At 42.6% G+C, this 16,886-nt stretch overlaps 1 protein-coding gene across 1 annotated transcript in view; it reads right to left on the reverse strand.

The window, feature by feature from the left end:
• The window catches only part of LOC117972121 (cytochrome P450 2K1-like), a 37,675-nt gene extending 23,702 nt beyond the window's left edge, over nt 1–13,973 (reverse strand). The window contains exons 1-9 of the mRNA XM_059000495.1: nt 13,600–13,973; nt 10,050–10,215; nt 9,372–9,521; nt 8,851–9,011; nt 6,036–6,212; nt 5,167–5,308; nt 3,918–4,105; nt 3,028–3,169; nt 2,473–2,654 (exon numbers count right to left, since the gene is read on the reverse strand). Coding sequence (XP_058856478.1) covers nt 2,473–2,654; nt 3,028–3,169; nt 3,918–4,105; nt 5,167–5,308; nt 6,036–6,212; nt 8,851–9,011; nt 9,372–9,521; nt 10,050–10,215; nt 13,600–13,800 — 1,509 coding nt within the window. The 5' untranslated portion in view covers nt 13,801–13,973. The remainder of the gene's footprint in view (nt 1–2,472; nt 2,655–3,027; nt 3,170–3,917; nt 4,106–5,166; nt 5,309–6,035; nt 6,213–8,850; nt 9,012–9,371; nt 9,522–10,049; nt 10,216–13,599) is intronic.
• Between the last annotated feature and the right edge of the window lie 2,913 nt (nt 13,974–16,886).

Here is a 16,886-nt window from a genome sequence, read left to right on the forward strand (position 1 = left end):
GATGGCTCCTCTCCCTCTGGCGCTGGAGAAGGCAGCGATGGCTCCTCTCCCTCTGGCGCTGGAGAAGGCAGCGATGGCTCCTCTCCCTCTGGCGCTGGAGAAGGCAGCGATGGCTCCTCTCCCTCTGGCACTGGAAACAGCAGCGGGGCCCCTCCCATAGCTGCGATGTCTGGGAGGGATGCTGGGTGGTGTGTCTGTTCCCAGGCCTCCCAGCGCTCCCCATCTCTCGCCCACAGGAGGTTGATCACAGCAGGGAGAGAAAGGCACTGCAGGAATTGTGGAGGTGCATTTATAAATACTCTGCATCAGACCACACAGCTGCACAGGGGGGAGGGACCTGTGGCAGCAGGCAGGGCAGGAGATGCAACCGACCAGAGAAGAACACACAGAGACAGGGGCAGCGGCAACAAAACATCCATTTAACCATCAAAGTCTCTTTGTAAGATCAATCCAAATATTTCTTTAAAAGCTGGAAGTTTAAGATATATTTTTTAAACTATTTATTTTCAGAATGGGATAGGGAAATGCTGTAGTTCAGGGAGACACAGCAGAGCGATCAGAATGGCGAGTTTTGAAATGATTTGAATTCTTACTTTTGCCTTTTTTCACTCCTTTAATTAATCATTGGTGTCTGATTTGTCGTGGATTTATTCTCCGCTATCCAAAGAGACTCAGGATTCAGGCTGATTATCAGCTCCAGATATTTTAATCAATGCATACAAGGGAAGAGTCAGCAAAGACTGTTAACACAAATAGAGTTACATTAGATATGTATACAGGATTTGTACAAGCTTGAAGATGGGGTGTGTCTGGTGCATTTTACAGCTGTGTTATCAGAAAGCTCAGTAGGACAACAGATAGGCTATAGCCCAAGATAAGACAAAAACAGAGCCATTGTTGTTAGAGGTGATGACCTAGGCATGGGGTCTAATGTTGTTCAGAAGCTTGAGGGTTAAGTGCTACCCTTAGCTGATGTAATCACTGTCTGCGATAGACTGAAAAGCATTTTATATTCAGTTAAATATATATCGTCAGAATTCAATAGTTTTCCTCTTCAGATTCAGACTCATTCAATCTCATGCACACTTGGGTTTCCCAACAGAGCAACATCTACATAAATCTCATCTGTCTTGTTTATTGCGATAAGGTCCAATATGTCTGCTGTTTTTTTTCTTAAATTCTAGTGGTGTTTAAGAACATAAGAAAGTTTACAAACGAGAGGAGGCCATTCAGCCCATCTTGCTCGTTAGAAGCTTATTGATCCCAGAATCTCATCAAGCAGCTTCTTGAGAGATCCCAGGGTATCAACTTCAACATTACTGGGGAGTTGGTTCCAGACTCCCACAATTCTCTGTATTAAAAAGTGCCTCCTATTTTCTGTTCTGAATACCCCTTTATCTAATCTCCATTTGTGACCCCTGGTCCTTGTTTCTTTATTCAGGTCAAAAATGTCCCCAAGTTGACATTGTCAATACCTTTTAGAATTTTGAATCAGATTGCTGTGTAGTCTTCTTTGTTCAAAACTGAAAAGATTCAATTGTTTTAGCCTGCCTGCATATGACATGCATTTTAAACCTGGAATAATTCTGGTCACTCTTGTTTGCACTCTTTCTAGAGCAGCAATATCACAGTATACGAGAGTGGGATAATAACCAGGTGATAGTGCAGAGAGAATACATGTTTAAATACTGAATTAAAGGCAATTCATTAATATGGGTAATGGTTTTACTTTAATGAGCACTCTTAGTTACAAAACGTCTCCCAGCCGAGTTCAAGATCACATAGACAATACAACACCGTTCTCTCTTTAATGAATTTCAGCAAAAAGGAAAAGACAAAACAGAAAAGAAAATGAGTATCAATACAACACAAGTCAGTATAATAATCTCAGCAGCAATAACATTCAGATAATATCTCAGCGTCAGTGTAAATATCAATTACATGTAAAAGCAAGCATTCCTCAAGTGTCTAGAATGTGTCTTTGTATAAGAACTAACTAATATGAATATGCAAGCAGGGTAACTGTGTGCGAGTCAGTAAATATTTAAAAGGAAATCAAGATTATTTCTACATAAGATATTACAAAATCGTACTTAAGTCTTTATCAAAAAAAATGTTAATTTACATATGAGACAGAGACAATTCACAACTACAATACCTTTTAATTTATTCTTAACACAACTCCAAAACTTGCCATTGAATTTCATAGATCATGGTCATTATTCTAGCTGCCAATTGTTTTCATGAAAGATGAAAACATTTGTTATAAAGCAAACCTTTACCCAACTGCAGTTCCTGTAATTCAACTGGGGTACATCCCTACAGTAAGTCAGGGTCGCAGTATCACAGGGTCTCAGTGGTGACAGAATCCTGGCAGTTCAGTGGCTGAAGGGTCCAATGTGAGGGGTGAGTGGCTGTAGTAAGGTCTAGCAGATGCAGTAAGGCAGGGTCGCAGTATCACAGGGTCTCTCAGTGGCTCAGAGCACACAGTTGGAAGGGCTGGGGGCCGGAGGTGAAGCCAGGGGTGGGTGTGAGGTCCAGTTGCTCAGGGCTGACCTCCTGGGGCGGGCGGAAGTGAAACTTCTGCAGGAGCATGGTGAAGAAGAGGAAGAGCTCCATCTTGGCAAGGGTCTCTCCAATACACAGCCTCCGACCTGGGGGGGGGGGTCAGAGGATTACCGACTCATACTGCAACACACACACACTTCAGGATTAGTAAAGTAGCTGTAAGACAGTAACATACCGATTTGTATCCTGAAATGGAAGAATCCAACGGAAACAGGTTGTCTACTTGCTTTTCAATAATAAACTTTCCGTATTGTATTAGTAGAATAATCTGCACCTGCATGTCTTCAGCTGAATCTGAAGGCTTTGTAGCGATTGTTACTTGTTCTATATTCCATTAGGAAACTGGTTGCTGATTGCAGCTCTATTGATAGCAGTTCCCTTTGCAGTTAAAATGCTGGGGTGGAGGGGGGTTAGCCTCAACCCTGTCTAACCTGGTCCCTGCTCCTCCGACACACTGACCTGCTGAGAAGGGCATGAAGGCGTCTCTCTTGACAAACTTGCCCTGCGTGTCCAGGAAGTGGTTGGGGTTGAACTGGTGAGGGGTCTCCCACTGTGTCTTATCAGACAGCACGGAGGAGAGCAGCGGGATCACCGGGGTACCCTGGGACACAGACAGACACACATTTACAGAAAGGTAAAATACCAAAGCTAACCTAATGAGACAGGCCTGAACTGTCAGCTATACCAATGAGGATACATTACTGTACATTAATATCACTCCTACATTACTTGATATTGCAGTATAAAGAGGAATTATTTGGTAGTAAGACAATTGACGATTTGCTAAAATGTGTCAATTTCGCTTTTGGCAAAACCTCATTCCAGACAGAGTACTACTCTAGGAAAGAGCCAACTGTACTTATGAATTGGCCTCTTCAAAACAGAACACACCATCTTCCCTATCTATCTCCACCCTTGAAGCTATCACTAGGTCTACAAAAAAGGGGTAAAAAGGGGGCTCAGACTTTCTTTTTCAAAAAAACAGATTTGCCAATTTAAATAATGCACTGATAATACAAATGACAATAATACTAATTACAAAGAGGCTTGCTGGTTTGAGATGGGAATGGCACTTCCATATACAGTGCTCCATGTTGACAGTACAGTCTTATATCTTGCTGTAGAAGAGCTCTTCACTATTTTCACTATTTCAGGATGTTTTGATGTGCAAGTCAGTGAGAAATAGAGGGAGCACTGCATTATATGATGAGTGTTTGAAGTTGGCCATGGAGGAGCTGCAATGCCCTCAAACAGCCCTTGTTGGTTTATTAGTCTGTTTTCCATTTGAACAGGAATTTGCATGATGAAGGTGTGGACCGGACCAGCCCTATACACTCCGTCTGGCTCACCTTGGGTATCCTGTACCCCCGAAAGGTGGTGTCCCCTGTGGTCTCATGCAGCAGGTTCATGGGCACCACGTTGCCCACTCTCTGGATCTCGTGCAGCACGGCGTCCATGTAGGGCATGCGCTTCCTGTCCTCGGCCTGCGGGGGGCGCTCCCTCCCAATCACACTCTCAATCTCCTCCTGGACTTTGTCTGTTAACAGGGAGGATTTACAAACACACTGCAATTACTGAGATGAAGAGGTTTGTGATTGAGAGGACCCAGGACTGACTGGCAGGCAGGGGGGGGGGGGGGGGGGGGGGCAGTTCAGGATCAGTGAGGTGGTAGGAGAAGGTCAAATAAAATCAGCATCACATGAATAAATGTTTAGGTATTTTTTCAACACACAAGCTGTAGATGTTTCACAGTAAAACAGGTTTAAAAGGCACTGCATATCAACAAGACACTCAGTACTGCATCTCCAGCCCCGCCCCACCTTGTTCGCTATATTTTTCAAATATCTCTTAATAGTACAAATCGATAAATCATGTCCTGATCACTCGTTTTATCACCAAACTCCTCAATAATGCGATCCAAGCTGTTATTTTATTACTATAACATCTAAAAAAAAACCTCTGCATATGTCTGATGTTCTTTGAGCGCTGGATGCGGAAGCAGCTATCTTGTTTGTTTATGTCCATGTTATCTATGTGGTGTCAGGTCTATCAGTATTCATGAAATACGCCTTTTTTTTCAGCTTCTCTCGGCTCCTATCGGTCTCACTCAGCTATTGAATGGTTCTCGGCTTTTTCTGAAGAAAAAACGACTAGAGACCTGTTTTTTGCGTCTTTGATGATGTCGGACAGGGTCCGACATTGGACCGGAAAGGGAAAATTGCCATGTCGGACCAAGTCTGACATAGGACCGCAAAGGGTTAAAGGTTGATTGCCCATTTTAAACTCTTCAATGACCTGCAGAGTTTCCAGGAGAGGTGGTGTGTGGGACAGGCTATGTTCGGTCAGGGAGGAGGGAGAGCTCACCGATTTTACAGAAACAAAATTATTTAACTGCAGTCTGCTTTAATTTGTTTTAGGCTTTCTTTTAAATCATTTAGAGAAAGTAGTGTTTTTAGGATTTCAATACTGATGCTCTCTGCCTGCAGCCACTGCCCCTCACCTTCCAAATAAATCAACTAGGACTGAATGGCAGGCAGGGTGTTCAGGTCAGGATTCATTCAGTCACTTTCCCTGAAGTGGGGGTACCCACTTGCTTACCCTGAATGTGGGGGTACTTCATCATGAGCAGCAGCCCCCAGCGCAGGGTGGTAGAGGTGGGCTCAGTCCCTGCACCAAACAGGTTCCCCACGGTGGCGGCCATGTTACCCTCATGGAAATACTTGTTGGAGTTTCTGGCCTCCTGTAAAACAATGAAGGGCATTGGTGACTAAACGATACAACCTATTGCAGGGGCAGTTCTATCAATATATGTGTGACACGCAGAAACTTGTAATATCAATAAAACTGATCAGCAGAGTTACTGGAGTTAACCAATAACCTGGAAAAATGAACATTAAAACACTGAAGTGTTGATACAACAAACGTGTGTGTTTTGTAAAATATGTTTAGCACAGTTGTTATTTTACCATGCTTCTCCCATGGTTATACTGTGCATTATCATAGTTTACCCTGGTTTGCCATGTTTATGAATATGCTTTACCACACCTCACTATTCTTTACAATGCTTCCCTATGCTATATTACACTTTGCTATGCTTCTACTATAGGAACCCTTTATAAGGGCAGCATTGCTGCAGTAGTGTTGGTTACTGTGCAATCTGTACTGTATATGTAGATGGTAACACACACACTGCAGTGTCCATGCTATAGTGTGCTACTTTCTATATCTGAACTGTTCAGTTCTGTACAGCACCTTGTAAACTCTCTAGTCTTGATAATGATCAAAGTGATATGATCAGGAGTGCATCCTCATTCACTCCCATTATATTCAGACCATTAACAGGAGTGATATTGAGCTGGTTTCACTGTGTGAAGGCTTTTCCACTAGATAGGCAGTAAAACTGCACTTTTAATGCACTAAGACCACACTGCTGGTCCCTGATAGAGGCTCTGCTGTGCTGATATTACCTCTTCTCTCTGCCTGGAGATGAACGTGTCGATGAAGCTCCTCAGGTCATTGCTGTCCACACTGTCTTTACAATCCTTATATGCATTTCTAAAGTACTCCTGCAGTATTGTTTGATTTGTATCAATCTTCTTGTGATCAGACAGGAAGAAGCCCAGGAAAGGAAACACGTTATACAGCTGAAAAGACAAGGAGGAAGAGGGAGAGTTTAATGGTGAAAATGGCTGTAATGATCCTCTATTAAAAGGATTACTGTATTACTCTACCCCAGGGATCTACCAACCCTGGTCCTGGAGAGCCCCAATCCTGCAGGTTTTATAGATTTCTTTACATCAGTGGCTGAAGATACAGAGCACATGTTAATCTTGACTAATGAAACCAATAATTTGTGCAATTATGCAACAGAGCTCGGTTGAAACGAAAGCACCAGACCCAGTAGCTCTCCAGGACCAGGGCTGGAGACCCCTTCTCTACACAAGGTCGAATTGAAAAAGCTCTAGTCTCTGAACTTTTCATAACAAAAATAACCAACAGAAATTCAGCCACGAGTGGTATAAATCATTATCTTGACAGCGGCGCTGTCATTTAAACTGTGTGGTGTTCAGCACAGGAAACAGTTGTAAAAAAGGCGGCTTTGTAGTGGAGGAGGGAAAACCAGTATGCACAGCATGCAGGATTCAGGTAACAGTGGTGGGAATACATCCACCCTCTTCGCCCACACACGTGTATCATGCCCTCACTGGCAGAGGGCAACACTTTCCTCAGCCTGCTGGCATGCCACCTAGACCCATCCTGGACCTGAAAGCTCGCTGGTCCAAGCCGTCGGCCAACACGAAGTGGGCAGGACCAAAAGGATTGCAGCTTGTTGCCTCAGCGAGGCCGCTTCACTCTGACACAATCCAGGACCTGCATTACAGATGGCCTTGTTCCGTGTACTCTGTCGAACCTCTGCTTCATGTGCGGTTGGCTCCATCCTGTCCAATGGCAGTTGTAGCTCACGTCTCGTCATCAACAGTGCTGGCGAGACCCCGATGGTAGTGTGTTGTGCTGGGCTACCCTGTAGTACATAAGGGTTTGTAGTAGGGCCGTTTGGAATGCACAGCCTTGAGCTAGACGTACTTGAATGCCATTCTTGAGGGTTTAGTTAAACCTCTCTACCCCTCCATCAGCTTGGGGATGGTAGCCTGCAGGTCCCGGCAACATTACTTGAGCTTAACAAAGCCCAGATGACCCTCATGTGCCATATTCATCACCCGTTCTTGCAGCACGCTTGGCATCACTGTGCAGTGACCCCGGGCCACACAGAAATCATTCCAGCAGGACAGCTCTTCATTGATCCCGAGATACTGATGTCAGCTCCTCCACCACCCGGGATGGCCAGCCCTCGGCTATAGAAGCACAGGGTGCAGTGAAGGGAGTCCTCATCTGATGCCTGCCGGAGCTATAGGAGGGACACCACGTCCTGGAGGGGTCCATGTAACAGCTGGATCAGGTCGTGCTCGTTGTCCTCGGACTGAAGTCCGTGTTCAGGAGCTATAACTGATCTGGATAAAAAGGAGCTAGAACTGTTTGCTTACGATTGTAAGTCGCGTTCAGTTTGAGAATTAATCTTTTATGCAGGACTTTGCAAAAGCTTTCTGGAAATCTAAATATTTAGGGTTCTTTACCTTGAAGGCAACAAGCTTATTAAAATGAATGAGGTGCACCTGTAAAGTGTGAGGGGCTAAGCAGGTATAAAAGAGGGCCGATTTCCATCAGCAGTCAGTTCTACCAAAGAGCTCAGTTGACAGACTTTTGCTGCGATATCCCAAAACTAGGGCTATAGGGACGTACAGTACAATCTACACATTTTATTTTGAAAGTCAGTTATTTTGGATCTCTTGATGTATATTTTGTTATTTGTATTTATTCACTGTAAATATTTGCAAAGTGGTTTGCTACATAGGAACATGGACATTATTTCCTTTTAAGCTAAAAGGGACCCCGTGACAGGTGTAGCAAATAACTCCAGCATGGAGTAACAAATGCCACGAGGTCTGCTGGGTGGATCAAGGGGACCTGGAGGTATCAGTAGAAGTGGGGAGTGAGCTCATCAGCGAAAAAAAAAAAAAAAAAAAAAAACAGGTTTGTGTGTTGCACACATGCCATTAAAATGCGCTGAAAACTAATTAACGAACGGCTGTAATGCAAATTCAGTTCAATTACCGTATTCCTTCCAATTTAGAGATGCAGCCTAAATTTCTTACCCTCAATTTGAGGAAAAAATAAAACATTGAATAAATATGCATTGACAAAGATACAGCCTCAATTACGCATATGGAGGCAGTTTGCTGCAGTCTACTATCACACAGAGCATTACAATTATGTGCTTGTACCAAAGGGGGGTTTGTTACACACGTGGATCTTCACTCTACAAGACTGAGGCAGACACTGAACAAGACACAGGGCATTGGGTGTTGACACGCCACACAGATTTATTATCAACAGCAATGGTAGCCCTAGCGCCCATTGGTGTAGCAATGGCCATGCAGCAGCAGCACCGAGCTGTAGCGGAGACGCTTGTTGAGCTCTGCACAGCTTTCCCGGGCATGCCCCCCTAGCCAAACCAAACCTCCCGGCCAGCTCAGCGCCGACCAGCCCACCTGCTCAGTTAGTTGCTTAGCAACGCATCTCCTGTTGTGTGTCCTTCACTGTTGTCTAAATTCTGTGTAAAAACAATTCTACACTGTGGTTTGGTGAGATTTCATTAATGTGACTCCAGCTTTATAAAATCAGACCTGAATGCAGCAGATAGATTCTCTAATCACTACACTGTACCTGTGTCTTGGGGCTCACAATGAGCTTCATGTTCCCATTCAGAATTCTTTGCATATTCAGGAACTGTGCATCGCTGTAGTCGAAGCGGTCTCCGAACATGATGGAGCAGATGATGTTGGAGACAGCAGAGTTGATGATGATTTGGGGGTCAAAGGGTTTGCCTTAGAGTGGGAGAACAAGAAAAGCCATCTGTAACGTCAAAAGCTTAAGAATCATAAAACTATAGAAACAAGGGCAAGTAGAGAAACGCTTCTGCTAGTGCCTTCAGAAGAAAGTATTTATGGCACTACAAGAAAGCAGTAGCCGAAACATTAGCCTTCTTTCTTCAGAGGAAGGCACTACTTGACTAAGTCACAACAGAGAAGAGCAGAATGTGACACACAGACCGGACACCGATTTGTTAAAACTTTAACAGGCTTGGGGGGGGGGGGGGGATACACAGCTGCAGAATCTGGGTCTGGTCTGTGTTTTGTGGCCACTGAGGGTCAACCCTTTATCTCTGCTCTTGGTTTGGTCATCACCTTTGTGGGACTGGAAGACCTCCACCAGTCTCTGGGACTCCTCGATGATCCGGTCCTCAGTGGTCATCTTCCCCATCCCTAAGGCCCGCAGAGTGGAGAGGGTGAATCGACGCATCACCTTCCAGGATTCCCCCTTACCGAAGGCAACACCTGCGGGAAACATGAACACAGCGCCATTGCTACAGTGATACAACGTTCCCACCATGAAACCAGCCTGAAACTCAAAATCAACCTGGAGCTGCCTGCAGCCTGGTCCAAGACTACAATATATAACCTGATCTTATAACAGAGATCAATGATGCAAGACATACAGCAGTAAGAACCACCACATAAAACAATGAGGTATTTCCTACATCCTCTAGGGGCAGAGTGTGGCAGGGGGACAGGTTAATAATTACACTCTGGTGGATCAGCTTTGATGATTTAACATTCAACACAATGATACAAAGTTAATCTAAAACAAGAAAAATGCTTCAGTTAAGAGAATTGGAGTGTCACCAAGAACAGGACAAGCGGAAAAGCTCATAAGTCTTCAAATTCATATATTTTTCCCCAAAGAACTGATATTTAGGCATCAATTGTTTTTTTTCCTATGAAGTTCATACTAACAATTGTATTCAAGAAATTTATTTTTTCAAACTACACCCAGTCCAGCAACAGGCTTTATAAACCTCTTACCATTCCCGCCTTTAGAGAATATTTCTGTAGTGTGCGTCTGGCCTCTCTCCGAGAAGTCGTCTGCTTGGGTTACTAGAGCCTCATTGACCGCCTCATAGCCTGTCAAAACCAGGTACTTCTTGGGACCCATGTGGAAGGTAAACACATTGCCGTACGTCTCCGAGAGCTGGAGAGAGAAAAGGAGGAGCGTTGACTCTCAAAGCATTAGCAGGGAAGCTTGTCTACTTGTTACAACTTCACATTTATGTGGCAAGTTCCACTCATTACAGTGGCGTAGCGTCAGTAGTGAATTAAGAAAATGTGTGCCAACATTTGTGCTGCTCCCAGAACTCTTCCATTGTTTGGATGCTGCGCTGCCTAAAGGTTTGTAAAGCGCTTTTAAAAATATCTTCCCATCGTTCCAGTGAGGATGACAGGGATTTTCCTCTCTGCCAGCCCGTTGCTCTCATGTTAGTCATGTGTGTGCTGCTCAGAATCTCCTTTGGCTAGAGCTACGAATTCTTGTGTTGTTCTGAAGTCAGCAGCCGGTAGGAGCTGGGAGGTACCTTCAGTTTTTATAATTTTTTGTTTGATGCATCATGAAACAATTGCCAGGTAGCCAAACTTTTTAAAAATGTATTCTATATTAGCATTTTGTGACATTTGCATTATATTTATCAGTACCAATTCATCAATGTGACATTTTGAATTCTAACCTGAAATACTGTACTACTATTATGGCTACCAACAGACTTGAGATATCATTTTGTAGTTTTTGATTACATGATCTTAATGTTATGGACCGATGCCGAAATCGGGGAGTTTCCAAAATGCCTGGGAAGTTCGAAATGCACAACTGCGGTTGGCAGATGCCGAATTAGCTTAGAATTTGATGTCATTTTGGCATCTGCCCTGGCTGGTCAACTGCCCACAGACACCCAATTGGCCAAGCACCGCTGGGGTGGGGAGGGTTTGAGTTGACTAGAGCTCCCTCATTTCACAGAGCTCAAGCAACTCCTGTAGGTTCAGGGTGTTAACAGTTTCCAGCTACATTGAATTCTCCGATCAATGTGTTAGTTGGGCTGTGGCAGCTCTGGGCTCTGTAAAAATGAGCAACGATATAATATATAGATTAAAAAAAAAAAAAACTAAGCCTATTTCATTTTTTCCTCTTTATACAGGTTTTCAGTCACCAGCATGTCAACTTCAGCACAAAGCAGCTTCTCCACATTTGACTCCTAGGCCGGGACCGGATCAAAACTTTGACAACCCACCAATCACACTTTACAAAACAGAATGTTATCGCTTTTTGGTTTTACGAGTAGGAGAAATTGGATATTTACAAAAACAAAAAGCGAGAACATTCTGTTTTGTAAAGTGTGATTGGTGGGTCGTCAGTTTTTTTTTTTTTTGATCAGGTCCCGGCCCTAGCCTGCTCTCTCAAACAGCAATTTGAACACTATTTAAAAACAAACACATCTGTTGTGCTACTGACCCCATTATTACGGCTGTGAAAGAACCATTGACTTGTTCGTGAGAACTGTCCGAGTCCAACAAGGCCTGGATCAATATTATTGCGGAAAACACTTGGTATCTGTTAATAGTTGATTTGTCTCTAGAAATATGCCGAGAAAGTGAGGGCACAGTTAGGTAGCCAGTTTTAGTATATTTAATATGGTTTTATTGTTTTACTCTGTACTAGGCTTACCATTGTTGGTATCCTAGCAGCTGGTATGTTAACATTTAAAATAAGAACTCAGCTTGGAGTGATTGAGCATTTGTCAATTCCTGCTCTCTCAAAAGGTTGTAGGAGCTCCATGACACAGAAGCTATCTTGCCTAATGAATATGTATATTTTGTATTTGCACAGTAAAATTCTCAATGAAGTTATAATTCTGAAAGCTTAAGGAATACTTGTTAATGTATTTCTGCTGTTTAATACTTGGTGTAAATGAACTAATAATTAAGCACATATGAGCTTTTACAAATCGTAGACACTAACCTGAAAATGAATGTATTCCATAGTAAAATGACTAAACTTAACATTCATTCTAAAATATATAAACCAGCATTCCACAGTAGTAAACTGCTAAATAAAAGTATGCAACCTATTTAATATCTACATTTAAGATTAATTATAACATATAGAAACCATCATTCCAAAGTAGTAAACGGCTGCCAGATAATTATCGTAAAATTACTTTGTTTGTTTAACTGTATAACATCTACAATATCACTGCAGCAACTTTGAGAACAAGAAAGTCCTAAAAATGATTTACAATATTTATCGCTCTTATATGGCCCTTCAATTTGAAGATATCAGTAATTGGAAAGGATTACTAACTGCAGTACACTTAACTCTCAGTCTATAGTTCATTAACACAGCATAGTGGAATGATCACAGTATCACGGGAACTGTAGGACTGTGTTGCACGTGTGGAAACTAACAAAGCCGAAACTAAAACGCTTTCATTTAAAACTCATTAATAGACAAGCAAGCACTGGCATAATCAGCTTTTTTAATAACGTGCAGAACTAATTTCAACATAGTTGTTTAAGGACTTTGCGATATCTGCACGGTGGACAGTAGTATCTACACGTACCGATAACAACAATCCAAAGCAAATTTGCACCATTGTTACAGAATTAACAAGAATCTCAAATAATTTTGGCTGCGACTTAATTAACCCCTTGTTAAAAAAAACAACAACAAAAACAACTAACGAACCCACAAAATTGCTTAATCCAAGAGAGAGCAATCATACAAGTACCCACCCCCCATACAAAATATACAGTAATCTGGTTACCTGGTTACTATCTGGCCACCTCTCGCGATAACAGGAGTGAAACTTGTCCAGCTCAAGTAATAACTGGAGCAACACAATTTTAACCAAATTGCGTTGCGCCTTAACTAGAGTTTTGGAAAATTCAGGCTAACCCGGGAGCTCTTGAGTGCACTCGAGTTGCCATGACATCCGACACATTCTTTCCAGTGTCCAGCGCGCGCGCTTCTTTAACCTGTGCTGCACACCACCAGTCTGGCACAGGGCGAAATCGCACACTGTATGCCACACTCTGATTGGTGGAAGGATTACTGGCGATCCAATCCAAACCGACAATGAAGCTAAAATAAATTCCACTCCAAAATGCCCCGTTATACGGTATGTAAAAGAAGATATTGAAAGTAAGGCTGGTGTTTCTTATGCGGTTCACTTAAAACCGGACATTAGGGCGTCCGGGTTTGTTAATTCCTGCCACCTGGACACACAGACGCAATTCCCGGACTGTCCGGGTCAAACCCGTACAGGTGGGAACCCTATCAACGCCGAACGCGTGCATGCATGTTCTTGTCAGTCTGTATGTTATGCATTTTGCATTGTACATTTACAGGTGTCATTGCTAAAGGAACCAAAAACAGATGCCTACAATACTTCTAAAATATCTAAACTTAAGGCCAATAAAATATTTTTTTCAATTTCTAAAGCCTTGATGTTAAATCAGTAAAAACCTTCCCAAACTACCCACTTCAATCCTGATCTTAATGCCCTGCCTGGTCCCCAGTGCCACTCACCTTACTCAGCGTTTTGTGTGGCTGGTGCAGGTCCAAAATGTTCAGGTTCCCAATAACAGGTAGAGCCGGCGGGCCGGGGGGGAAGTTGTAATTAGACGACTTGGAGGATTTCGAGTAAAAGTATAAAAATATAAAAGCAGTTAAAACTAAAGCCAGTGACACCGTGGCGGTGTGTGCTAGGAGCAGGCTAATCAGAGACATGTTTGTCAGGAACACTGACACCTGGGCTCTCTGTGAATTAGCTCAGCGTTCAGAATAACGCTCCTGGGTTTGGGCAGTGTTTAAATAGAGCAGCACACACAGTGGGCGTGGCTTCAGAAGGACTTCATCAAGGTAAAGGTTGTTGATTTTTTGGAATGATTTGCAGCATTATAATTAGGGCTTCTAGTTTTCTGGTTTTATTTGTGATCACGTGATGTCCCTTTAAACATATTTTGAGCCGATTCGCTTTCTTAATCAAACACTAATTACCAAAGTAAGTTCTTTCTTTTTACCCTCATTATCTTGATTGAGTTCACAAACGACGTGCATTGATCTCACCTGATCCTATTTGAACCTGCATTTTGTTCTCGCCGAATACACCTTTTTCACGCCAGACTCAAATAAAATGAAAATGACATGGTTAGAAAATAAAACACATGTTATTATGTTTAAAAAAGAAATGCAGAGATACATCGACACCTTCAATTGCTTAAAAAAAAAGTTGAGTTATAATACCCTGGGGATGCTTGTATAGTTAATGTAATGTACGGAGTTTGTAATAATACAGTTGAGTTATAATACCCTGGGAATGCTTGTATAGTTAATGTAATGTACGGAGCTTGTAATAATACAGTTGAGTTATAATACCCTGGGGATGCTTGTATGTAAGCAGTAGGGCTTCAGGGTGTGTGATATACTCTATTATCACCACGCCCCAGGTGCGTTGCAAGGCACGAGGCGGAGCCGAGTGGCTTCATCTGCTTGATTCGTTATACTTCTTGTAATTCTTGGTTTGTTCATTGCATTTTAAAGTAAAATATTACTGCCCATTTTCATCATGACAGCACAAATGGGTCTGCCTTGAAATCACACAGACCCTTCCTCGCTAGACCTGCAACAGTATCAGGTAAGACTGGAGTGCTGTATTTTTAACAGGAGGTATCCATACCAGATTTGTGCTTCACAGTGGCGAGAAAGATGTTATTTGCATTATGGAATACCCAGTTACTTATTTATTCTCCGCTATCCAAAGAGACTCAGGATTCAGGTTGATTATCAGCTCCAGATATTTTAATCAATGCATACAAGGGAAGAGTCAGCAAAGACTGTTAACACAAATAGAGTTACATTAGATATGTATACAGGATTTGTACAAGCTTGAAGATGGGGTGTGTCTGGTGCATTTTACAGCTGTGTTATCAGAAAGCTCAGTAGGACAACAGATAGGCTATAGCCCAAGATAAGATCAAAACAGAGCCATTGTTATCAGAGGTGATGGCCTAGGCATGGGGTCTAATGTTGTTCAGAAGTTTGAAGGTTAACTGTTACCCTTAGCTGATGTAATCACTGTCTGTGATAGACTGAAAAGCATTTCATATTCAGTTACATATATACAGTGCCTTGCATAAGTATTCACCCCCCTTGGACTTTTCCACATTTTGTAGTATTACAACCTGGAATTAAAATGGATTTAATTGGGCTTTTTACCATTTGATTTACACAACTTACTTAACACTTTGAAGGTGCAAAATATTTTTTATTGTGACACAAAAGTTACTTAAACAAAAAAAAAGACATTTGTTGGTTGCATAAGTATTCACCCCCCTGAGTCAATACTTGGTAGAAGCACCTTTGGCAGCAATTACAGCTGTGATTCTTTTTGGGTAAGTCTCTACCAGCTTTGCACATCTGGATCCTGCAGTTTTTGCCCATTCTTCTTGGCAAAATTGCTCAAGCTTTGTCAAGTTGGATGGAGACCGTTGGTGAACAGCAATTTTCAAGTCTTGCCACAGATTCTCAATCGGATTGAGGTCTGGGCTTTGACTGGGCCATTCTAAGACATTCAGGTTCTTGTTTTTAAACCAGTCCAGTGTAGCTTTGGCTGTGTGTTTAGGGTCATTGTCCTGCTGGAAGGTGAACCTCCGCCCCAGTCCCAGGTCTCTTGCAGACTGAAACAGGTTTTCCTCTAGAATTTCCCTGTATTTGGCTCCATCCATCTTGCCCTCAATCCTGACCAGTTTCCCAGTCCCTGCCGATGAAAAGCATCCCCATAATCTGATGCTGCCACCACCATGCTTCACTGTGGGGATGGTGTTCTCAGGGTGATGAGCAGTGTTGGCTTTGCGCCACACATAGCGTTTTGCGCTAAGGCCAAAAAGTTCAATTTTGGTCTTATCAGACCAGAGAACCTTTTTCCACATGTTTGCTGTGTCTCCCACATGCCTTTTGGCAAAATCCAAACAGGATTTGATATGGGTTTTTTTCAGCAATGGCTTTCTTCTCGCCACTCTTCCATAAAGCCCAGCTTTGTGGAGCGTCCGGGTTATAGTTGTCCCATGGACGGTTTCTCCCATCTCAGCTGTGGATCTCTCCAGCTCTTTCAGAGTTACCATTGGCCTCTTGGTTGCTTTTCTGACTAATGCCCTCCTTACCTGGTCACTGAGTTTTGGTGGATGGCCTTCTCTAGGCAAAGTCGCGGTTGTGCCATATTCTTTCCATATTCTTTCCCAACCCTGATTGGTGCTTCTCCAGAAATTTATCCAAGACTTGTTTTGATAGCTCCTTGGTCTTCATGATGCTGTTTGTTTAGATATGCTCTCTAACAAACTCTGGGGCCTTCCAGAAACAGGTGTATTTAATCTGAGATCATGTGACACTTTAATTGCACAAAGGTGGACTCCATTCAACTAATTATGTGATTTCTGAAGGCAATTGGTTGCACCAGAGCTTATTTAGGCATGTCACAGCAAAGGGGGTGAATACTTATGCAATCAAGACTTTTCAGTTTTTTATTTGTAAATAATTTTGAAAAATATGTAGATTTTTTTCCCCACTTCAACATTAGGGACTATTTTGTGTAGATCAGTGACAAAAAATCCTAATTAAATCCATTTTAATTCCAGGTTGTAACACTACAAAATGTGGAAAAGTCCAAGGGGGGGGGGGTGAATACTTATGCAAGGCACTGTATATATCGTCAGAATTCAATAGTTTTCCTCTTCAGATTCAGACTCATTCAATCTCATGCACACTTGGGTTTCCCAACAGAGCAACATCTACATAAATCTCATCTGTCTTGTTTATTG

Source organism: Acipenser ruthenus, chromosome 25, assembly GCF_902713425.1.
Source record: "Acipenser ruthenus chromosome 25, fAciRut3.2 maternal haplotype, whole genome shotgun sequence".
Taxonomy (NCBI): domain Eukaryota; kingdom Metazoa; phylum Chordata; class Actinopteri; order Acipenseriformes; family Acipenseridae; genus Acipenser; species Acipenser ruthenus.